The sequence below is a fragment of the Mobula hypostoma genome, chromosome 3 (genome assembly GCF_963921235.1).
Source record: "Mobula hypostoma chromosome 3, sMobHyp1.1, whole genome shotgun sequence".
Classification (NCBI taxonomy): domain Eukaryota; kingdom Metazoa; phylum Chordata; class Chondrichthyes; order Myliobatiformes; family Myliobatidae; genus Mobula; species Mobula hypostoma.
The window spans coordinates 146,018,316-146,041,352 of record NC_086099.1 but is presented as its reverse complement, the minus strand read 5'-3'; the positions used below and the strand labels follow the sequence as shown (position 1 = coordinate 146,041,352).

Genomic DNA, 23,037 nt, shown 5'->3' with positions numbered 1-23,037 from the left:
TTTATATCCTGGATTAAACTGTTATATCATTCCCCTGTAACCTCGGTCCGTACTAACTCTTTAAACTCACCTTTTTTTCCTCTCTTTCGAGGTACTCGACAAGGCTGTCCTCTTAGTCCCCTATTATTTGATATTGCATTAGAACCTCTTGCAATTGCCATTCGAGAATCTTTAAATATTACTGGGATAACTCGGGGATTAAAGTCCCATAAATTATCACTCTATGCTGATGATTTACTGTTATATATTTCTAATCCTGAGAAATCCATTCCTGCTGTTTTAGAGTTATTAGCACAATTTGGTTTTTTTTCAGGTTATAAATTAAATCTTAGTAAGAGTGAACTCTTTCCGATTAATAAACATCTTCCCTTATATTATAAATTTCCATTTAAATTGATTGATAATTATTTTTCTTATCTTGGGATTAAAATTACTTGTAAATATAAAGATTTATTTAAGATTAACTTTTTACCATTAATAGACCATATTACTCAACTTTCATCTAAATGGTTTCCCTTATATTTAACTTTGATTGGTTGTATTAATGCAGTTAAGATGTTTTTTTTGCCAAAATTTTTATATGTGTTTCAGGCATTACCAATTTTTGTTCCAAAATCTTTCTTTGATAAAGTTGACTCTAAAATTTCTTCATTTATTTGGCAGGATAAGAATCCGAGACTGGGTAAAATACATTTACAGAAAGCTAAGAGAGATGGAGGTTTAGCATTACCTAACTTTAGATTCTATTATTGGGCTATTAATATTCGACATATGAAATTTTGGTTACTTGATCAGGATATACTATCTATTCCTAAATGGGTAGCATTGGAACTACAATCTGTTCAGGGTTATACACTTGGCTCTATTTTAGGCTCCTCTCTCCCTCTTGATTCGAAACGCCTTAAGCAGGTCTCTAACCCGATAGTTAAATATGCTTTGCGCATTTGGTTTCAATTCAGAAAATTTTTTGATCTTAATCAATTCGGGTTAGCGATTCCTATTTTAGGTAACATTTTTTCCTCCCTCTTTTACGGATCGTGCTTTTCAAACCTGGAAGACTAAGGGTATTTTACGGTTTTTGGATTTATTTTTAGATGGTTCCCTTATGTCTTTTGAACAATTATCTAATAAATATAATTTATCAAGAATACATTTTTTTAGATATTTACAAGTTAGAAATTTCCTAAGTACTATACTTTCTTCCTTTCCAATGCTTCCTCCTACATATATTTTAGATTCGATAATTAACCTCAATCCATGTCAGAAAGGTGCATCAGCGATGATTTATAATATTATTATGAAACTTAGGAAAGCTCCATTTGATAAGATTAGGGTAGATTGGGAACAGGAATTGGGGCTTACCATTTCTGTGGATGATTGGGGGCAGATTTTACAATTAGTTAATACTTCCTCTATTTGTGCTAAACATTCCCTAATTCAATTTAAAGTGGTTCATAGAGCACATATGTCCAAAGATAAGTTAGCGCGTTTTTACTCGCATATTAATCCTTTTTGTGATAGATGTTCGGGGCAGATAGCCTCTTTAACTCATATGTTTTGGTCTTGTCCTACTTTGGAAACTTTTTGGAGAGATATTTTTAATATTATTTCTAAGGTATTAAATATAGATATCTCTCCTCACCCTATTACTGCTATCTTTGGACTTCCCAAAATTTCTAGTAATCTTTCCCCTTCAGCCCGTAGAATGATCGCATTTCTTACTTTAATGGCGAAAAGATGTATTTTACAACATTGGAAAGAGCTTAATGCTCCAATTACCTTTTTTTGGTTCTCTCAGACGATTTTATGTTTGTATCTGGAGAAAATTAGAAGCAACCTTTATGATTCTTCATTTAAATTTGAACAGATTTGGGGACCTTTTATTCGATACTTTCATTTAATGTAATACATACCCTTCTTGTTTTTTTTCACTGTTTTTAATGGAGGTCGGGATTGAGGACGTGATTTTAAGTTTAACTCTGTTTGGTTTCAAGTTAGCCCATTGCTTTACTTTGCTTTTAGTTAGTTGCACGGTGGGTTTTTTTTTGGGGTTTTTTTTTTTCCATTGATATATATATAAAATTTAGTATACTATTATGTTATCTTGGTTTTTTATGTTTAAATTACATTGTTTGTAGTATTTTTTTTGGTATTGATACCTTCTGGAATTTTATTATATTTTAACATTGTATTAATGTTTATATGGTTTACCTTTTTGTATACTTATTCAATAAAAAGATTTAAAAAGAAAGATGCTTAGATTCACCGTGAGGTTGAAACATGTTGTGCATGGAAAAGATCTGCACTCCCACAGTGAAAAACTGGATAACCAGTTAGATGTGATACTTAATCTGAAATTATTCTCTAAGTCTGCAAAGGGTTCATGAGATCAGAAGCAACTGTAAACATTCCATATTAAAATGTCCTTAATCACTGAAGTAATTTTGTTGTCATTATCTGAAATATTCTTAAAGAAGCAGTGGCCACCACAGTATGGGTATGTAACATTTCCCGTCTTCTGAAGCAACTGTACTTATTACATGAGCCTGAAGCAGTCTTGTGTATAATTAGGTGATTTTTTTTTAAAGCTTCACTGTTATCCATATATCAGCCCATTGAGCTTTCCATTCAGTCCCATTCTTCACCTGTATCTCTGTAATCTGTTCTTCCTCACATGCCCATCAAACCGCTGATTCTTCTGCCACCAATGTAGACCTGCAGTTGTCACCTAACTACCAGGAGGTGATAAGGAAGGCCAAAAGAAGCCATGAAATATTCCTGGTGAGCAGGGTCAAGGATAATCCCAAGGAATTTTGTATGAGTATTTTTTAAAAAAAAGATAACCCAGCAGAGGGGAGGTTCGGGGATTGCATTTGTACTTGGATTCAGAGCAAGAGGTTGAAGTACTAAATGAGTACTTTGTGTTAGTGTTAGTACTGAGAAGAAGGATCTGAAGGATAATAAGGGCAGAGTGGGGCATACTAATGTTCTGAGAATTTTCAAGTTGAAGGAGGAGGTATGTTTGTACCCTGATGGAATATATTCCAGAATATTGAAAGAGTTATGTGAGGAGATTGTTTGGGCTTAGAATGAATCTTTGCATCCTTAGTCACCACAGGTGAGGACAAGAGAGTAATAAGTATTGTGCCCTTGTTCAAGAAGACAAATAGGGATAATCCAGGTTATCAGAGGCCAGTGAGTCTTGTGTCAGCAGTAGGGAAACTATTGAAGAACGTACTGAGGGATAGAATTTATGCACATTTGGAAAATCTTGGTCTGCTTGGGGACAATCAGCACGGCCTTGTGTTTGGCATGTTTTGCCTTACAAACTTATTTTTTGAAGAGATGATGGAGATGTTTGATGAAGGTAAGGCAGTGAACCTTATTGATGCGGAATTTAGTAAATCATCTAACAAAGTATCTCCTGGTAGGTTGATTCCGAAGATGAAGATGCACGGGACCTAGGGTAAATTGCAGGTTTGGATTCAGAACTGGTTTGCTCATCAAAGATAGAGAGTAGGGGTGGTATATATGTACATATACACAGGATTTGGGTGAAAATGTAGATGAGTGGATTAGCAAATTTACAAATTGGTGACATGGCGACGAAGTGTAAAGGACTATCAAATAATACAGTGGGATATATATCAGTTACAGATATGGGCAGAGAAGTGGCAGATGGAGTTTAATCTAAACACGTGTGAAGTGTTGCACTTTGGGGGGTAAAATAGAAGGAGAAAGTACACAATTAATGGTAGTCCCTTTAATAGCATTAAAGAACAGAAGGATCTTGGGATCCAGGTCCATAATTCACTGGAAGTGGCTATGCAAATTGATAAGGTGGTAACAAAGGCACATGGCATGCTTCCCTTTATTGGTAAGGGTGTTGTGTGTACAAGTAAGACGGTCATGTTGCAGTTGTACAAAACTTTATTCAGATTGCAGTTGGAGTGTTGTGTACAGTTCTGGTCACCCCATTATAGCAAGGATGTGGAAACTATGAAAAAAGTGCAGAAGATGTTTACCAATACTCTCAGATTAGACAAATTTGGGCCTTTCTCCTTACAATATCGGAGGCCAAGGACAGATGTGATCAAGGTTGTTTTTTTAAATTATGAGAGTCATAGATGGGGTAGACAATCAGAGTCCGTTCCCTAGAGTAGAAATGTCAAACACCAGAGAAAATGCTTTTAAGATTAGAAGGGGGTAGTTTAAAGGTAGCATGTTGGGGAAGTTTTTTTTTAATCGCAGATGATAGGTGTCTGAAAAGGGTTACTGGGGCAGTGGTGAATCAGGCAATTTTGTGGAGTTTAAAAGGCTTTTAGATAGACACACGAGTAAGAAGGGAATAGTGGATATGGACAATAAACAGAAAGAGGACATTTATTGTAAATTGGCATCAAGTTTGGCATGTCTTCATAGGCTGAATGGCCTGTCCAGTGCTGTATATTCTGTGTTCTTCAGGATGTGAAAGAAATCCATATACCTACACAGTCACAGGGAGAATGTGGAAATTCATAGAGATAACATCCAAAGTCAGGATCAAACCTATTTTACAAGCTGTGCAGCAGCACTGACTTCATTGTGCTTCCAGGTTTGTTGTCCACTTCTGAAAGTACCTCCAGGTTAAAACATACGGATACTAACCCATTTCTACTGCTCCCTCAACGTTCACTTAACACTCATGGTACAATACTTACTTTGTGTCTCTTAGTCCTTATGTGCACCAATATTTTTAAGCTTTAACTTAAATGATTCAGCATGTTTAAACCCTTGGCACACAGCAATTTTCAGCTTTTTAATAATAACATTATTATCAATCTTTGATCAAAAATGGATGAACTAGCAATTTTGCCCTCTCACCCTTTACTAGTTTGTGATTTATTCTTACATCCCCTGTCTAACTACATTTTGAGATTATCTTAGAAAGTCTGCATGAATCTAACAAGAATGTGGCATACTATGTAAATGGGCAATAAATAGAGCAATAGAGTCCAGTGGAAAACTGTGCACCAGCTGTGGTTCTCTCACACTGAAAGTGGGGAACTTGCCCATTGCTCTTCCATCAGGTTATAGCATTTTAAGTGAGAGGAGCAATTGTGAGAAATACACATAATATTTGGAAATTTATGTTGTTTTGAAGTAATTCAGTTTGTTGAAATGCATTGAAAAAAATCAAATGCTGGAAATTTGAAATGAAAACAGAAAAAAACCCAGGAAAGTCAAGCTCCATCTTACCAAAGGTTTTTTGATCTAAAACAGCTCTGCTTCTTTTCCCAAGGATGCAGCTAGTTTTGCTGAGCATTTTCATTTTATTTTTATTTCGCTCAAGTTACTTTGGTGCTTATTAGAATTTGAATTCTTAGAATTTTTAATTATTTAAAAGACATTTAGAAAGACATATTAATATGCAGGGAATGGAAGGATATAGATCATGGTCAGGCAGGAGTGATTAATTTATGAACATGAGAAAGTGCAGAGACTGGTAATCCACAGCAACGCACACAAAATGCCTGAGGAACTCAGCAGGTCAGGCGCATCTATGGAAATGACCCTTCTTAATTTGGCACCACGCCTTGTGGGTCAATGGGCTTGTTCCATTGCTGTACTGTTCCTTTGTTAACATTATTATTTAATTATTTTGGAATATTTCTGAATATAAGGATTATTGCAAAACCTTTGACAGCTTTGTCAAGTAGAAAACAACAGTGGATGTGGTCTGCCAGTCAAAAGTTTTTCAGATGAGTTTCGGGCATGTTCTGACCACCCATGTGTCTAAACTCTCTTGCAAAAGAACCTGGAATCATACAGGCAGACTGTTATTGCTGGGTCTCAGGACAGTCTTGACTGGATGGGTGCCTTGTTTGCATGCAGAAAGATCTACATGTGAGGTACTGATGCAATTCACATGCAAATGGTGGGTACCACTTGGCATAATCTGTGAAATTAACATAATTAACCATATAGCGAGGTGGTGTTATTAAGTATTAAAATATGTAACTTGTAATTTTTAAGATTATTCCCAGTTTTTATTGTGCTCTTTTTATCATATACCAGTAGCTGAAGGTAATTATTGGGTTATTGAAATACAAAACACTGCTAAATTTGGAATTCCGAAGTAAGGATGCAGCCTGTTGATATTCAGTGTGTCAGGCAGCGTTAGTGGAGGAAAACAAACAAATGTTCCAAGTCAAAGACTATTAACACCCCCAAAACAAATTAGAGAAAGATGTTACTTTTCTCAAATCAACATTGAGATTACACTTTGAAATGCACACTCATTGTCCCAGTTGACTATTGTCAGGTCCTGTGTGACAATCTTGAAATTAGCCTTTCTCCATTTCAATAATTTTAATTTCTGGACCACCTTTATCCTTGCCGCAATTACCTTGAAATTTTAGAGCTGTGGTCACCATGCAAAAAGGCTCATCCAGGGACACACTAACTCTGCCTAGATTAGAACAAAAGATGGGGTGATGTTGAGGGAGAGTAAGGTAGGAAAGATGAAAGTGAAGGCCAAATAACAGGGTGCAATGATTAACCAGAGGAATGAAGGTGAAAAACAAAAAGATTCATATTGAAATAGGTCAATGTATTTTTTAAAAAAAAGGTGCTGAGGAGCTACAAAAGGCAAAGCCATTCCCAACACCTGAAATTACAAAGGACAGAACCAATGGTCATATTCTCAAAAACAGGTACAGGTATGGGTGAATAGAAAAAGTCAAAGACAATTCAGAAAGGTAAAGAAATGGAAACTTCTTGAGCAGCTATTTCATGTGGGAAGCCACAAGTAGACAATAGCTGCTTTTTATTTAGTTAAACATTTTTCCTTCCGCAGAAAATGATGACCACTTATTGAGTGAAATTGAAGGCCCATGCCATTGACCTAATTCCAATCACCGGCCAGGCAGATAGCTGTTGCATTCTGTTTTAAAGCTAGAAGTACTTTGTGAGCACTTTAGAGCGGCAATTGCTGGAGTTTCTAGGAGTAATTTGGAAGTTGTAAGAGCAATTCATTCCAAAGAAGAAAAAGCATTGTAAAGAGAAGATGAGGCAACAGTGACTTACAAGAGAAGTTAAAGACATCATAAAAACAAAAGGGAGGACATATAATATAGCAAAAAAAAAAGTGGGAAACAAAAAGATTGGGAAGTTTAAAAAGACACAGAGAGGAACTAAAAAAGCCATTCGGAGAGAAAAGCTAGCCAGTAATACAAGAGCGGATACTAAAAGTTTGTGTCAAAGGATACCAGCAGCATGCCAGAAATTTGAGAATATAAGGGAGCAGAAATAAGTGTAGTCTGCATTACTAAGGAGATGGTGAATGCAAAGCTGAAAGGTCTGTAGTTATATAAGACACCTAGATCAGCTACAGTATACCTCATGGTTCTGAAAGAGGTAGCTGATGAAATTGTGGGGACACAAGTAGTGATCTTTCAAGAATCACTAGATTCTGAAATGCTTCTGAAGCACTGGAAAATTGCAACTGTCATTCCACCCTTTAGAAAAGGAAGAATGCAAAATTATGGGCTATTTAACTTGTCTTTCGTGGTTGTCTAGGTGTAGAGTTCATTATTAAGGATGAAGTTTGATGCTACTGGGTGATGCATGATAAAACAGGCCAAAGGCAGCATGGTTTCCTTAAGTGGAACTCTTTCCTGCAAATTTGTTAGGATTTTTTGAGGAAGCAACAGGTAAGATAGACAAAGGAGAGTCAGCGGATGTTGTTAATTTGGATTTTCAGAAAGCCTTTGACAAGGTGCCGCACGTGAGGCTGCTAAACAAGATAAGAGCCCATGATATTACAAGAAAGGTACCAGTGTAGATGGAAAATTGGCTGACTGGCAGAAAACAGAGCCTTTTCTGGTTGGCTGCCAGAGACCAGTGGTGTTTTGTAGAGGTCAGTATTGTGTTTGGTACTTTTCATGTTGTATGTTAATGATATGGATGATAGAGTTGATGGCTTTGTGGCCAAGTTTCCAAGTTTGTGGATGATACAAAGGTTGTTTGGTGTGGGCACGTGGCCAAGTGGTTAAGGCATTGGACTAGCGACCTTGAAGGTCGTGAGTTCGAGCCCCAGCCGAGGGAACGTGTTGTGTCCTTAACCACACATTGCTCTGTGACGACTCTGGTGCCAAGCTCTATGGGTGCTAATGCCCTTCCTTTGGACAATATTGGTGTCGTGGAGAGGGGAGACTTGCAGCATGGGCAACTGCTGGTCTTCCATACAACCTTGCCCAGGCCTGCGCCCTGGAGAGTGAAGACTTTCCAGGTGCAGATCCATGGTCTCGTGAGACTAACGGATGCCTTTACTTGGGGGGGGGGAGGGTGCAGGTATTGCTGAGGGATTGTGCAGAAGGACTTGGACAGATTGGGAGAATGGACAAAGTAGTAGCAGATAGAAAACAGTGCACAGAAGTAATTTGGCTGAAGGAACAAAGGTATAGACTATCTCCTGAAAGGGGAGCAAATTCAGAAATTGGAAGTGCAAAGGGGTTTGGGAGATCTCGTGCAGGATTCAATAAAGGTTAATTTCCAGATTGAGATGGTAGTAAGGGAGGCAAATGTAATGTTAGCATTCATTTTGAGAGGCCTAGATTGTATTATCCCTCTGTTTTTAATTCCAAATTTATTGAATTACTTGAACGTAAATATCCTGCTGCTATTATTGAATTTGTACTCGTGTCTCTGGGTCACTAGAACAAAAAATATTAGGTTAGCTGCCAGATTTAACTCCCATACCAAAATACACATTATAAAGCATAAAAGAATCATATTCTGCTAAGCTTGATCACATATTAATTTGTGTTAATAATTATTGCACACTTTACTCTACAACTAAATAGATATGGGTTGAAGGGAAAATGATTCCAACTGTTTAAAATGATTAAAACACCATCCCCTTCTCGCAATTCTTCCGTCTCCGCCGCATCTGCTCTCAGGATGAGGCTTTTCATTCTAGGATGAGGGCGATGTCTTCCTTTTTTAAAGAAAGGGGCTTCCCTTCCTGCACTATCAACTCTGCTCTTAAACGCATTTCCCCCATTTCACGTACATCTGCTCTCACTCCATCCTCCCGCCACCCCACTAGGAATAGGGTTCCCCTGGTCCTCACCTACCACCCCACCAGCCTCCGGGTCCAACATATTATTCTCCGTAACTTCCGCCACCTCCAACGGGATCCCACCACTAAGCACATCTTTCCCTCCCCCCCCCCCCCGCATTCTGCAGGGATCGCTCCCTACGCGACTCCCTTGTCCATTCGTCCCCCCCATCCCTCCCCACTGATCTCCCTCCTGGTACTTATCCGTGTAAGCGGAACAAGTGCTACACATGCCCTTACACTTCCTCCCTTACCACCATTCAGGGCCCCAAACAGTCCTTCCAGGTGAGGCAACACTTCACCTGTGAGTCGGCTGGGGTGATATACTGCGTCCAGTTCTCCCGACGTAGCCTTTTATATATTGGCGAGACCCGACGCAGACTGGGAGACCGCTTTGCTGAACACCTACGCTCTGACTGCCAGAGAAAGCAGGATCTCCCAGTGGCCACACATTTTAATTCCACATCCCATTCCCATTCTGATATGTCTATCCACGGCTTCCTCTACTGTAAAGATGAAACCACACTCAGGTTGGAGGAACAACACCTTATATTCCGTCTGGGTAGCCTCCAACCTGATGGCATGAACATCGACTTCTCTAACTTCAGCTAATGCCCCACCTCCCCCTTGTACCCCATCTGTTACTTATTTTTATACACACATTCTTTCTCTCACTCTCCTTTTTCTCCCTCTGTCCCTCTGAATATATCCCTTGCCCATCCTCTGGGTCCCCCCGCCCCCCCTTGTCTTTCTTCCTGGACCTCCTGTCCCATGATCCTCTCATATCCCTTTTGCCTATCACCTGTCCAGCTGTTGGCTCCATCCCTCCCCCTCCTTTCTTCTATCATTTTGGATCTCCCCCTCCCCCTCCAACTTTCAAATCCCTTACTCACTTTTCCTTCAGTTAGTCCTGACGAAGAGTCTCGGCCTGAAACGTTGACTGCACCTCTTCCTAGAGATGCTGCCTGGCCTGCTGCATTCACCAGCAACTTTTATGTGTGTTGCTTGAATTTCCAGCATCTGCAGAATTCCTGTTGTTTGTGATTCCAACTGTATTCATTTGTACTTGAATTCCCCAGATGTCGCAATACAACGTCTGTAGAATAGAAGTCCAACTCTTGTTCAGCAGCTTATCATAATTAACCGACAACAAGTGAATGCACAGTTTGATCTTGAATCCTTTCATTAATTTCAATTATATTGTATGTTCACGTATAGCCTGTAGTGTTCATACTTTCAAAACTATGATTTGATGTTAAGACAGGAGAATATGCTACTGATGAAGATGATGATGGTGAAGTGGGCTCAGTGCTTACAGGTGGTGACATGGCGATTGAAGTGTTTGACCTGCCTGAAACCGGTGATGTGCTTTCTCCCACAGAAGTGGATGCCAACAAGATTACTCACAAATTCAAAGAGGTAACTAGGAATACAATCTAATCTCAAGAAAACAAGTAAAGAAGTTGGTATAGTAGAATGATAATAAGATTTTAAAGTGTACAACTTAATACAAATTTACATAAAAGTCCTGATGGTTCTTTATAAATTACTAATTGGGTTACATTTGCAGTTTTTTTTGTACAATCCTGGGCATCACATTTTGGGAAAGATAGCAAAGGTATAGCTGGGATCAATTCCCGTGATGAGGTATTTCAATTATGTTGATCGACTTGAGAAGCTGAAGTTGTTCTTTTTGGAACATAGAAGATTAAAAAGGGATTTAATAGAAAATAAAATCATGAAGGGCCTAATCTGGATAGAAGATGTCTTCCTCCATTAGCAGAAGGATTGTGATTCAGAAGACAATGTATCATGAGGTAGAATTTTTTTGAGCAGCAGGTCATTAGAATTTAGACTGCACTGCCGAGGGTGTATGAAGGCACAAGTAATCATGCTGTTAAAAGGGAGCTACACGACGTATTTTAAGAGCATAAGATATAGGAGCAGAATTAGGCCACTTGGCCCATTGAGTCTGCTCTGCTATTTCATCATAGCTGATCCAATTTTCCTCTCAGCTCCAATCACCTACCTTCTCCCTGTATCCCTTCATGTCCTGAAGGAAAATGAAGTAGATTTATTGGGTGAAAGTAGTGGACTACAGCAAACAGCAGTGGAATTGGTCTAACTAATTCCAATTCTATTTAATAGTTTCGCCCCTAAAATCATACAGTATACTGAAAGCAATGCTAATGGATATTTTCCATCTTGGATTTCTAAACTAATTTAAAAAGATCTGGATTTGTACCATATCTTTCATGCTTATTCAAAGACTAAGCTGCTTTATGGCCAAACTGTACAACTCTAGTATTCACTATTGTAGTAAAGGTGGAGTACAATTTCTACATAATCAGCTCCCACAAGTGGCAATGAGATAATGACCTTTATTTGAGACATGCTGATTAAGGTATTGATTCCCTTGCTCGTATACAGAACAGTACCATTGCCAATGCAACATTCCTTCAGTATAGCACTGGAATTTTAGATTAGATATTTGGGCTTAAGTTTCTGAGTGAAGCCCTGTATATATAACCTGGTTACGAGGCAAGAGTGTTGTAAATAAGTCACCAATGACAACTTCATCTTCCAGAGCTGCTAATAAGCCTGTCAATATATTTTCTATATTATTGTATAATTATTGTATTTATTTATGCTGCAAGAAATCAGAATCAGGTTTAATATCACCTGCATATGTCACAAAATTTGTTAGCTTTGTGGCAACAGTACAATGCATATAAGTATGTAAACACATTTTTGAAGTATAGAGCAAAAAGTTGAAACAATCTTAGCATCATTATCTTGCATACATATTCCACATATTTGATGTATTAACTAAGGGTACAGGACGGTGCATGTCCGCAGTAAATTAATTCCAACTTGACATTAGTGTTTAAGGAAAATTCAGGAAAACTGGAATTTTACTTAGGAAATGTTTATTTCCCATTTTCAATTCTCTTATACATTGGTTTGCTGTGACAGTTTCAGTGTTCAAATCAGGAAGCATCTTGAGTGAAATATTTAGCCTGAGTTAGTGCCATCAATTAAATCATATCTTCTTGATATGCAAATAGAAAGATATGGAACATAATTTTAAAACACTGAATAAGTCAAATCCAACAACAGTGCTTGTTCCTCAAAATAGGTGTGATGTCGACCTTAAAGTTACAATACATTGATAATACAGCATGAGACTTTGCTCTTTTAAAATAATCATACGTCTGTCATGTTTTGATAAATTTCTGTTGTAATGCTGAAGTATTTTGTAACATCAAGTGATAGTCACTTAAGTTGGCCAACACATTGTAATAAAAGTATTTAAGTTACTTTGCAATGAAAGCAGACCCATTATTCCAGCGTAGGTAGTTTGATACCAAACTGTTGAAGGAATAATGGATTTGAAGTTACAAATTGGAAGCAACTTAGTTCCTTTTATTCGAGGAAAATCACTCTAAGCCTATTGGTCTTATTAGAGACAAATCATATGCATAATATGATAGAGTCAAAGAATAGAGGTTATTCAACTTTATGAAGCTCTATCAAATCTATCTGGCAAACAAATCCATCTAGTCACATTAACCTGCTCTCTTCCTATGACACTGTATGTTCTTACAGATGTTTATCCAGTACTTTTTATAATTAAATATGCCTCCACTGCAATTCTAGGCATTATATTTAAAACTTAGTGCTTATCAGTTTTTCCTTGTGACATCTGATCATAGATGAAATTTTTTGATGTCAGTTACCTTATACACAAATCTACTCCAGAACTTATAACATCTACAGTCTGAATAAACTCTTCTTGGGCTTCTGGCTGGGTACAGTTATCGATGTACTGATGTTTCAATGACAAACTGCCACCTTATTCAGGGATGATGCCTGGGCAATGTCTAGGCCAGTGGTATTTATACTCCCATAGTCTGTCTCTCCTGATTGGCTAGTCCTCATCCAATCGGGTTTCTGCTCTCCCACCATGTTTATAATGGAATTCCAGTTCCTAATTAGAATTCCAGTTTTCCTGTGGAAACCTGCGTCAAGGAGCACGGGAGGTATATCATTTTGACTTACCCAGAGAAATTGGCAGTGGCAGAACACTGCATTCACAATGGCCATAGAATTGGCTTCAACAACACAGAACTACTGTGCCACACCAATAGCTTTTGGGGCCACCTGGTAAAGGAAGCCATTGAAATAAAACTGGAGGAACAGAATTTTAACAAAGATGAAGACCTTGCTCTCAGTAAGACCTGGAATTCGATTGTAAACAAGGTGGGAGAGTGGAAACCTGATTGGATAAGGACTAATCAGTCAGAAGAGATGGACAACGGGGGTATAAATACCACCGGATTAGATATGTCCAGGCATCATACCTGAAGACGAAGGCAAAGTTTGTCAATGGAACATCGGTTATAATCGATACCCGTATCCAGCTGGAGGCCCATGAAGAGTTTATTCATCATATATGATGGGTAAGCACTAGATCCTTTATCTACAGTCGGTTTCAAAAGAACATATCTTAGTTACTATCCGACAGGAAATATCCCCTCAAATCTTGATACTGGAATAAATGACAGTGGTTTAATTGAAGTTGGAGAAAGAACACACGTATCCAGTTTGGAAGAAAGTTCATCTGCGGTTTGCAAAAATGTTACATGTAGACTGTGATGGTGAAATTAAAGTTCAGTTGAGAAACTTGTAAGGTAATAAGTGTCAAGTTGAATTAGTGTTTGAACATTAATTTTGAGTTTGATTTAGTTGTTCATGCTCTTCGTAATATGTTAAGGCTGAAGATGTGAGGAAATAAATCATTGGTAATGGCTGAATATAATAAGAATTGTCATGAAAGTCATCACAGAAGGAGCAGATTTAAAGTTATAATTACACTTTAGATGGAATGGTTTGAATTTTTTGAACCTAGAGCATTTTTTTGTCAAAGGTCTTTCAAATGTTGAAATTGCTGTTTGACCATCTTATTTTGATCCATCTAGCTACAGATTAAGCATTTTGTTACTGAAGCTGAAATTCAGAAAATGAAAGCCAAGGTAAGATGCTGCGAAACAGTTATTTTGATATTGTGTTAACATTTTTCTCTGTTTTAAGGTCCATATTTTGGCAAATAATGTTTTCAATGAATCGAATTAAATTACTTTGTCAGTCTAATATTTTAATCTGAAAAATGAAGCAAACAGGACTAAAGAGCAAAATGTAAAGGGATTTTATTCCTGCCTATCATCTTGAGCTATGAGATGATCTTTTTTGAAGTGTGCTATCCACAGAACATTCAGCTTCACAGATGAACTGCAATGGCATCAGCTGTTACTCAAGCTGCAAAAAGTAGATGCTGCCACCACCATGATTCATGGTAGGGATGCTGTGATTTTGATCATGTGCAGTGTTTGGTTTATGCCAAACATAGCATTTAGTTGGATGGCCAAACAGCTCCATTTTGGTTTAATTGACCATAGAGCCTTCTTCCAGATGATTTCAAAATTTTCCACATGCTTTCTGGCAAACTCTAGCTGAGATTTCATGTGAATTTTATTTTCAATAGTGGCTTCCCCTTTGCCACTTTCCCATAAAGTTGCAACTGGTGAAGCACCTGGGCAACAGTTGTGTGCAGAGCCCCTCCTATCTCAGCCACTGAAGCATGTAACTCCTCCAGGGATGTCATAGGTTTCTTGGTGGCCTCCATCACTAGTCCCTTTGTACAGTCACTCAGTTTTTGAGGGCGGCCTGCTCCAGGCAGATTTACAGCTGTGTTGTATTCTTTCCACTTCTTGATGATTGACTTAACAGTACCCCAAGGGGTAGTCATTGACTTGGAAATTTTCTTTTATCCATCTCCTTACTAGAGCTTTTAAATAACCTTTTTTTGAGGAGTTGCTTGGAGTGTTCTTTTGCCTTCGTGGTGTAGTTTTTGCCAGGATACTGACTCACCAGTAGCTGGACCTTCCAGATACAGGTATATTTTTACTACGATCAATTAAAACACCTTGACTGCACACAGTTCTCTGTTGAACTAATTATGTGACTTCTAAAACCAATTGTCTGCATCAGTGATGATCTGGTGTGTCATATTAAAAGGAGTGAATACATGCAATCAATTATTTTGTGTTTTATATTTGCAATTAATTTAGATCACTTTTTAGAAATCTGTTTTCACTTTGACATGAGTCTTTTTCTGTTGATCAATGTAAAAATAATCAACTTAAATCCACTGTGATTCAATGCTGTAAATCAATAAAAATATGAAAACTTCTCAGGGGAGTGAATACTTTTTGTAGGCACCATAGATAAGGTGAATGCTAAGTCTTTTCCCCAGGTTAAGGAAGTCAAAGCTAAGAGATATAGGTTTAAGGTGAGATGGGTAAGATTTAAAAGGGACTAGAAGGGAAACATTTCATGCAGAGGGTGGTGAATATGTGGAATGAGCCGCAAAGGAAGTGATTGAGGCAAGTATAGGAGTATTATTTAAGGAACAGTTGGATAGCTACATGGAGAGTTGGGGCTGAGAGAGAGAGATTATAGATGACCTTTATTTGTCATATGTACATCAAAACTAAGAAAAGCACAGTGAAATGTGTCATTTGTGTCAACAACCAATATAGTGCAAGGGTGTGCTAGGGGAAGCCTGCAAGCGTCACCATGTTTACTGTGCCAACGTAGCATGCCCACAACTTACTAGCCCTAGCCTATACATCTTTAGAATGTGGGAGAAAAGCAGGTCACCTGGAGGACACAAATACCATCATGAGGATAAAATGGACAGACTCCTTATGGACAGCAGCTGGAATTGAACGCCGATCCTCCAATCGCTGGCATAGTAAAGTGTTATGCTGACCACTATGCTACTATGCCACCCCTCCAAGTTGAATGTGAGAAATTGGGACTAGCTGGGTGAGCATCATGGTTAGCATGGACTAATTGGGCTGAAGGGCTTATCTCAAAGCTGTATTGCTGTTTGACTCTGTGATATTAATTCCCACATGGTATATACTTTGTGCATTTATATGCACAAGGTATGCATTCAACATATTCTGATATCTCTGTTTATCAGCCCCAAGTTATCCTATCTCAAAATTGGGAAGTTTCATCTCAGGCAACATCCTTATGAGTTTTCTCTTGTACCCACTCGTCATTATTGCCTGCAGTAGCCTAACCAATATTTAATAAAGTTGTACTTTGACATCATTGTTCTTATATTCTTACAAACCCCATTTCCAGAAAAGTTGGGATATTTTCCAAAATGCAATAAAAACAAAAATCTGTGATATGTTAATTCACGTGAACCTTTATTTAACTGACAAAAGTACAAAGAAAAGATTTTCAATAGTTTTACTGACCAACTTAATTGTATTTTGTAAACATACACAAATTTAGAATTTGATGGCTGCAACACACTCAACAAAAGTTGGGACAGAGGCATGTTTACTATTGTGTTGCATCACCTTTCCTTTTAATAACACTTTTTAATCATTTTGGAACTGAGGATACTAATTGTAGTAGATTTGCAATTGGAAATTTTGTCCATTCTTGCTTGATATAAGACTTCAGCTGCTCAACAGTCTGTGATCTCCGTTGTCTGCTTCTCCTCTTCATGATGCGCCATACATTTTCCATAGGAGATAGATCTGGACTGGCAGCAGGCCAGTCAAGCACCCGCACTCTGTGTCTACAAAGCCACGCTGTTGTAGCCCGTGCAGAATGTGGCCTGGCATTGTCCTGCTGAAATAAGCATGGACGTCCCGGGAAGAGAGGTTGCCTTGATGGCAACTTGTGTCTCTCTAAAATCCTAATATACGCCTCGGTGTCAATGGTACCTTCACATACATGCAACTCACCCATGCCATGGGCACTGATGCACCCCCATACCATCACAGATGCTGGCTTTTGCACCTTTCGCTGATAACAATCTGGATGGTCATTTTCATCTTTGGCATGGAGAACGCGACGCCCGTTTTTTCCTGAAAACTAGCTAAAATGTGGACTCATCTGACCACAGCACATGGTTCCACAGTCTTTCGGCCCATCTGAGATGAGCTCAGGCCCAGAGAACTCACTGGCGTTTCTGCGTAGAGTTGATGTATGGCTTCCTCTTTGCGTAATACAGTTTCAAGTTGCGTTTCTAGATGCAGTGATGGACTGTGTTGAGTGACAATGGTTTTCCGAAGTACTCCCATGCCTGCTACCAATTAGCCTGCTTAATGTGGAGTCTTTCAAACTGGTGTTACTTGAATATTCTGTGCACCTTTCAATCTTATTTTAACTCTGTCCCAACTTTTGTTGAGTGTGTTTCAGCCGTCAAATTCTAAATTTGTGTATATTTACAAAATACAATTAAGTTGGTCAGTAAAACTATTGAAAATCTTTGTACTTTTGTCAGTTAAATAAAGGTTCACGTGAATTAACATATCACAGATTTTTGTTTTTAATGCATTTTGGAAAATATCCCAACTTTTCTGGAAATAGGGTTTGTATATTATATTCTGTGCTTCAAATAATGAAGACAGCTATCCTGCATAGCCTTCTTTGCCTCTTATCTGACTGTTTTGCTGCATCCAGGGATGTTTAAACTTGTATAACAAATTCCCTCTTTTCATTTATAAGCTCCAGGACCCTACTATTCCTTATGTGTATTGTGTTCTTCTATTATTCAGCCAGTTTTGATCTAATCTGCAAATCCTCTGTTCATTTAAAATAATTTATTAGCATAGGTCCTGTAGAATTATTAGTTTAGTATTTGTTATAAACCTGTTTTAGATATATGAAAATACCATCTAGTTAAACATCATATTAACAAACACTCAGTAGCCACTTTATTAGATACACCTACTTGTTAATGCAAATATCTAATTAACCAATCATGTGGCAGCAACTCAGTGCACTAAACTATGCATGCCTGGCCAAGAGATTCATTTGTTGTTCAGAAGAAACATCAGAATGCGGAAGAAATGTGATCTAAATGACTTTAACCTTGGAGTGGTTGTTGGTGCCAGGTGGGGAGATGTGCTTGGTGGTGGGCTCCTGTTGGAGAAGCACCACACTACCATTCAGTGCCCCAAACAGTCCTTCACTTGTTGGTCTGTTAGGGTCATGTACTGTGTCCAGTGCTCCCAGTGTGGCCTCCTGTATATTGGTGAGACCCAAAGTAGATTGGGAGACCGCTTCGTTGAGAGCTTACGCTCCATCTGCCAGAAGAAGCGGGATCTCCCATTGGCCACCCATTTTAATTCCACTTTCCATTCTCTTTTCAATATGTCAATCCATGGCCTCTTCTACTGTCGCGCTGAGGCCACACTCAGGTTGGAGGAACAACATCTTGTATTCTACATGGGTAGCCTCCAACCTGATGACATGAACATTGATTTCTTGAACTTTCGGTAATGCTTCCTCTCCTGCCATTCTCCATCCCCTTTCCCCTCTCTTACCGTATCTCCTTGCCTGCCCATCACTTCCCTCTGGTGCTCCTCCCCCCCTTTTTTTTTCTTCCATGGCCTCTGTCCTCTCCTATCAGAATTATCCTTCAGCCCCATATCTCTTTCACCAATCAACTTCCCTGCTCTTTACTTCATCTCCCCGCTCCGGTTTCACCTATCACCTTGTGTAACTATCTCCCCTCACCCCAAATCTGCTCCTCAGCATTTTTTCTCGAGTCCTCCCGAAGAGTTTCGGCCCAAAATGTCAACTATACTTTTTTCCATAGATGCTGCCTGGCATACTGAGTTCATCCAGCATTTTGTGTGTGTTGCTTGGATTTCCAACATCTGCAGATTTTCTCTTGTTTGTGAGAAGTTTTAAAGAAGTTCTTTTTTTAAAGAAAGGACTGGATCATTTTCATGGTAGTAAAGATGTGTTGTTTCATTTTAACTATTTCTTGCAGTGTAGGTGGGTGCCTGAAACAAATTTAACCTCCATCAGTTTGCATCCTTGGCAGGTCAACCATTTAGATTATCATCTGAACTTCCTGTTTATTGACACTGCTTGTTTGCAGAATTTGTTGATTGGTTTAAACCTTATCTTTTCCCAAGTGAAAATGGGAAGAAAAGATGTTCATTATGTTCTCCTGTTTGATTTATCAGGAACTCCTGCTCAGGAGATTTCAGTACTTTCCCATCTCTCTTTGTAAACAATGGGGATGCAAACATATGTGGTTTTGGCCTGGACCTGCTCACCTGACCTGAAACATCTCATGATCAATTGTTGTCCCATTTTGTCTGCCACAGTACTTTCCAGCCATCGTGTCATTAGTGGTGTATGGTCCACCTTAGACCGGTATCAAACAGGCTCTGGATAAACTGAGCCACGTAATCAACATGCACGAAACAGTGCACCCTGATGCCTTGCCATCATTTTTGGGGACTTTAAACAGGCCAGCTTGAAAAATTCCCTAAATAATTACTACCAGCATATCTCCTGTGGAACCAGAGGACCAACACACTGGACCATTGTTATACTACCACAAAGTACACTTACAGTGTCTGGAAAGTCTGATCATGTGTCTATCCTTCTACTCCCTGAATATAGTCGGAGCCTAAAGACTGAAGCATCAGTAAAGAGGACCAAGAAGGTGTGGACATGGGAGGCGGATGTTCGCTTACAGTATTGCTTTGAGTGGGTGGATTAGAAAGTATTCAGGGATTCATCTTCAAGTCTGAATTAATACACCACAATTGTTGTTGACTGCATTAAAACCTGTGTGGATGAGTGTGTACCTACAAGTACACACCTGAATGAATAGCTGTGGATGAACCAAACGATTCGTAGTCTGCTGAGGACTAGATCTGTGGCATTGAAGTCTGGTGATCCCACACTATACTAGACAGCCAGGTATGACTTATGGACGGCTGTCTCTAGAGCAAAAGAGCAATTCCAATTGAGGTTGGAGATGGAATCAGGTCTACATCAACTCTGACAGGGTTTGCGGGCCATTACTTTCTACAGTGCAAAGCCTAACATCATGAATGGCAGTGATGCTTTACTCCCAGATGAGCTCAACACCTGTTATGCACACTTTGAATGGGAGAGTAAAACTAAAGGTATGAGGATCCCTGTAGTATCTGGTGACTCTGATCTCTGTCTCGGAGGCCGACATCAGAATATCTTTCAAAAGGGTGAACCCTCACAAGGTGACAGGCCCAGATGGTGTACTTGGTACTGCTCTGAAAACCAGGCCAACAAACTGGCAGGTGAGTTCAGAAACATTTTCAATTTCTTTTTGCTACATGTGGAACTTCTCACCTGTTTCAAAATGGGCAAAAATCATACCAGAGCCCAAGAAGAGCAGGGTGAGCTGCCTTAACAATTATCTTCCAGTAGCACTCACATCTGCAGTGAGTTGGTTATGGCTAACTTTACCTACTGCCTAAGCAAGGACCTGGACTCACTGCAATTTGCCCATCGCCACAATAGGTTTACAGCGGATACAATCTCATTGGCTCTTCATACAGCCTTGGATCACATAGACCATACTAATACTTGCATCAGCTGCTGTTCATTGACTACCACTTAGTGCTTAACACAATCAGTTCTACAGTTCTGACCAAATAGCTCCAAACCCGGGCTCTTTGTACCTCCCTCTACGATTGGATTCATGACTTCCTCACTGGAAGACCACAGTCTGTGTAGATTGGAAATGATATTTCCACCTTGCTGATAATCAATACTGGTGCACCTCAGGGATGTGTGGTTAGCCCACTGCTCGCTCTCTCTCTACACCCATGACTGTGTGGCTAGGCTCTGCTCAAATGCCATCTATTAACTCGCTGACGATACAACTATTGTTGGCAGAATTTCAGATGATGAGGAAAAGGTGTACAGGAGCGTGATAGATCAGTGGATTGAGTGGTGTTGCAGTAACAACCATGCACTCAACGTCAGTAAGACCAAAGAGTTGATTGTTGACTTCAGAAAGGAAAGATGAAGGTACATACATTAACAACAGGAATTCTGCAGATGCTGGAAATTCAAGCAACACACTTAAAAGTTGCTGGTGAACGCAGCAGGCCAGGCAGCCTCTCTAGGAAGAGGTGCAGTCGACGTTTCAGGCCGAGACCTTTTGAAGGGTCTCGGCCTGAAACGTCAACTGCACCTCTTCCTAGAGATGTTGCCTGGCCTGCTGCGTTCACCAGCAACTTTTATGTGTGGTACATACATTAATCCTCTTCAAGTGATCAATAGTGGAAAGGGTGAGCAATTTCAAATTCCTGGGTGTCAACATCTCTGATGATCTATCCTGTGCTCAGCATATTGATGCAGTTACAAAGAAGGCACAATAGCAGTTATATTTAATTAGAAGTTTGAGGAGAATTGGTATGTCACCAAAGACGTGCATAAATTTCTACAAATGTACCGTGGAGAACATTCTAACTGGCTGCATCACTGGCTGGTATGGGGAGGGGGCCAGTGCACAGGATTAGAATAAGCTGCAGAAAGTAGTATACTCAGTCAGTTCCTTGATGTGCACTATCCTCCCCAGCATCCGGGACATCTTCAAAGAGTGATATCTCAAAAAGACAGCATCCATCATTAAGGACCCCATCACCTAGGATATACCCTCTTCTCATTGCTGTCATCAGGGAGGAGGTCCAAGAGCCTGAAGGCACATGTTGAATGATTCAAGAATAGCTGCTGCTTCTTCTCTGCTATCAGATTTCTGAATGGACATTGAACCCATGAACACTACCTCACTACTTTTATTTATTTTATAATAAATTGCTTTTTTAAAATTAATATGTATTGCTGCCGCATAACAACAAATTTCTTGACATATGCCGGTGATGTTAGGCCTGATTCTGATTCCGTTAACTTTGTCTCTGTCAGAATGTTACATCCTCACCACTGAACCTACATTCGAGTCTCTAGCTAAGATGGCTCTATATCCTGTCTGTCTCAGACTGCCTTCTTTCACATCAGGATCATTATTCTCTGGAAACTCAAGAGACTGCAGATACTCAGATCTAGAACGGAAAAAGAAAATTGCTGGAGGAACTGGCAGGCAGTATCTATGGAAGGAAATGGACATTTGACATTTTTGCTCAAGACCCTTCATCTAGATTGGAAGATAGAGGGGAAATAACCAGTATTAGGAGGTTGTGTAGGTGACAGGGCAAGAGCTGGTGTGGAGGAATGTTTGGCAGTTTGAGGAAGGAAGGGTGGAGTGTGGAACCAAATAAGGGAGGTGTGATGGGCAGATGGAAATAGTCAGGGGATGGGGTGGGGGGGGGGAGACCCTTTTGGAGAAGTGTGTAGGTGATGATAAGGTAGGTTGGGAATGGGATAGCAACTGGATGATAGGGAGCTTAGGATGTCTGTGTTTGTGTGTAGAAGGATCTGAATACAACAGGAGAGAGGAAGAGACAGTCATAAAGCAAGGAAACAGGCTGTTTGACCTAATCTGGTCCACTTTAAGTTAGGTTTCCATCAAATCTAGTCCTATTTACACATGTTGGCCCACATCCCTCTAAAACACTGCTGTCCACGTACTGTCCAATTGCCTTTAAAATTTTTATAACTTACCTGCCTCAGCCACTTCCTTTGGCAGCTCATTTTATATGCAGACCACTCTCTGGGTGAAAAGTTGCCCCTGTGGTTCCTATTAAATCTCTCCCCTCTCACCTTAAACCTATACCCGTTTGTTCTTGATTCCCTAACCTTGAGAAAAGACTGTGTGCTTTCACCCCTTCTATGCCTCTCATAATTTTATATACCTCTATAAGATAACCCCTAGGGCTCCAATGAATAAAGTCCCAACCTGCTCAACCTCTCTATAAATCAGTCCGTCAAATATTTTCAACGTCCTCAAATATTTCTGCGCTCTTTCTAGCTTAATGACTTTCAGGCTTCTCTAGAGATGTGGCTCGTTAGCCCCTCGCTGACAGCCACTGGAGTTGCGGTAAGAAGAGCATCTTTCTCAAACTCCATATGTCTAGGGTTAGTATGAC

The 23,037-nt window shown here is 39.4% G+C and overlaps 1 protein-coding gene across 3 annotated transcripts in view; it reads left to right on the top strand.

Annotated features, from left to right (window-relative positions):
• Positions 1-23,037, top strand: part of ppp1r9a (protein phosphatase 1, regulatory subunit 9A) — a 262,073-nt gene that overhangs the window by 119,522 nt on the left and 119,514 nt on the right. For all 3 annotated transcript variants that reach the window (XM_063043820.1, XM_063043819.1, XM_063043818.1), the window contains exons 6-7: positions 10,364-10,522; positions 14,086-14,139. In XM_063043820.1, the coding sequence (XP_062899890.1) occupies positions 10,364-10,522; positions 14,086-14,139 (213 nt within the window). The remainder of the gene's footprint in view (positions 1-10,363; positions 10,523-14,085; positions 14,140-23,037) is intronic.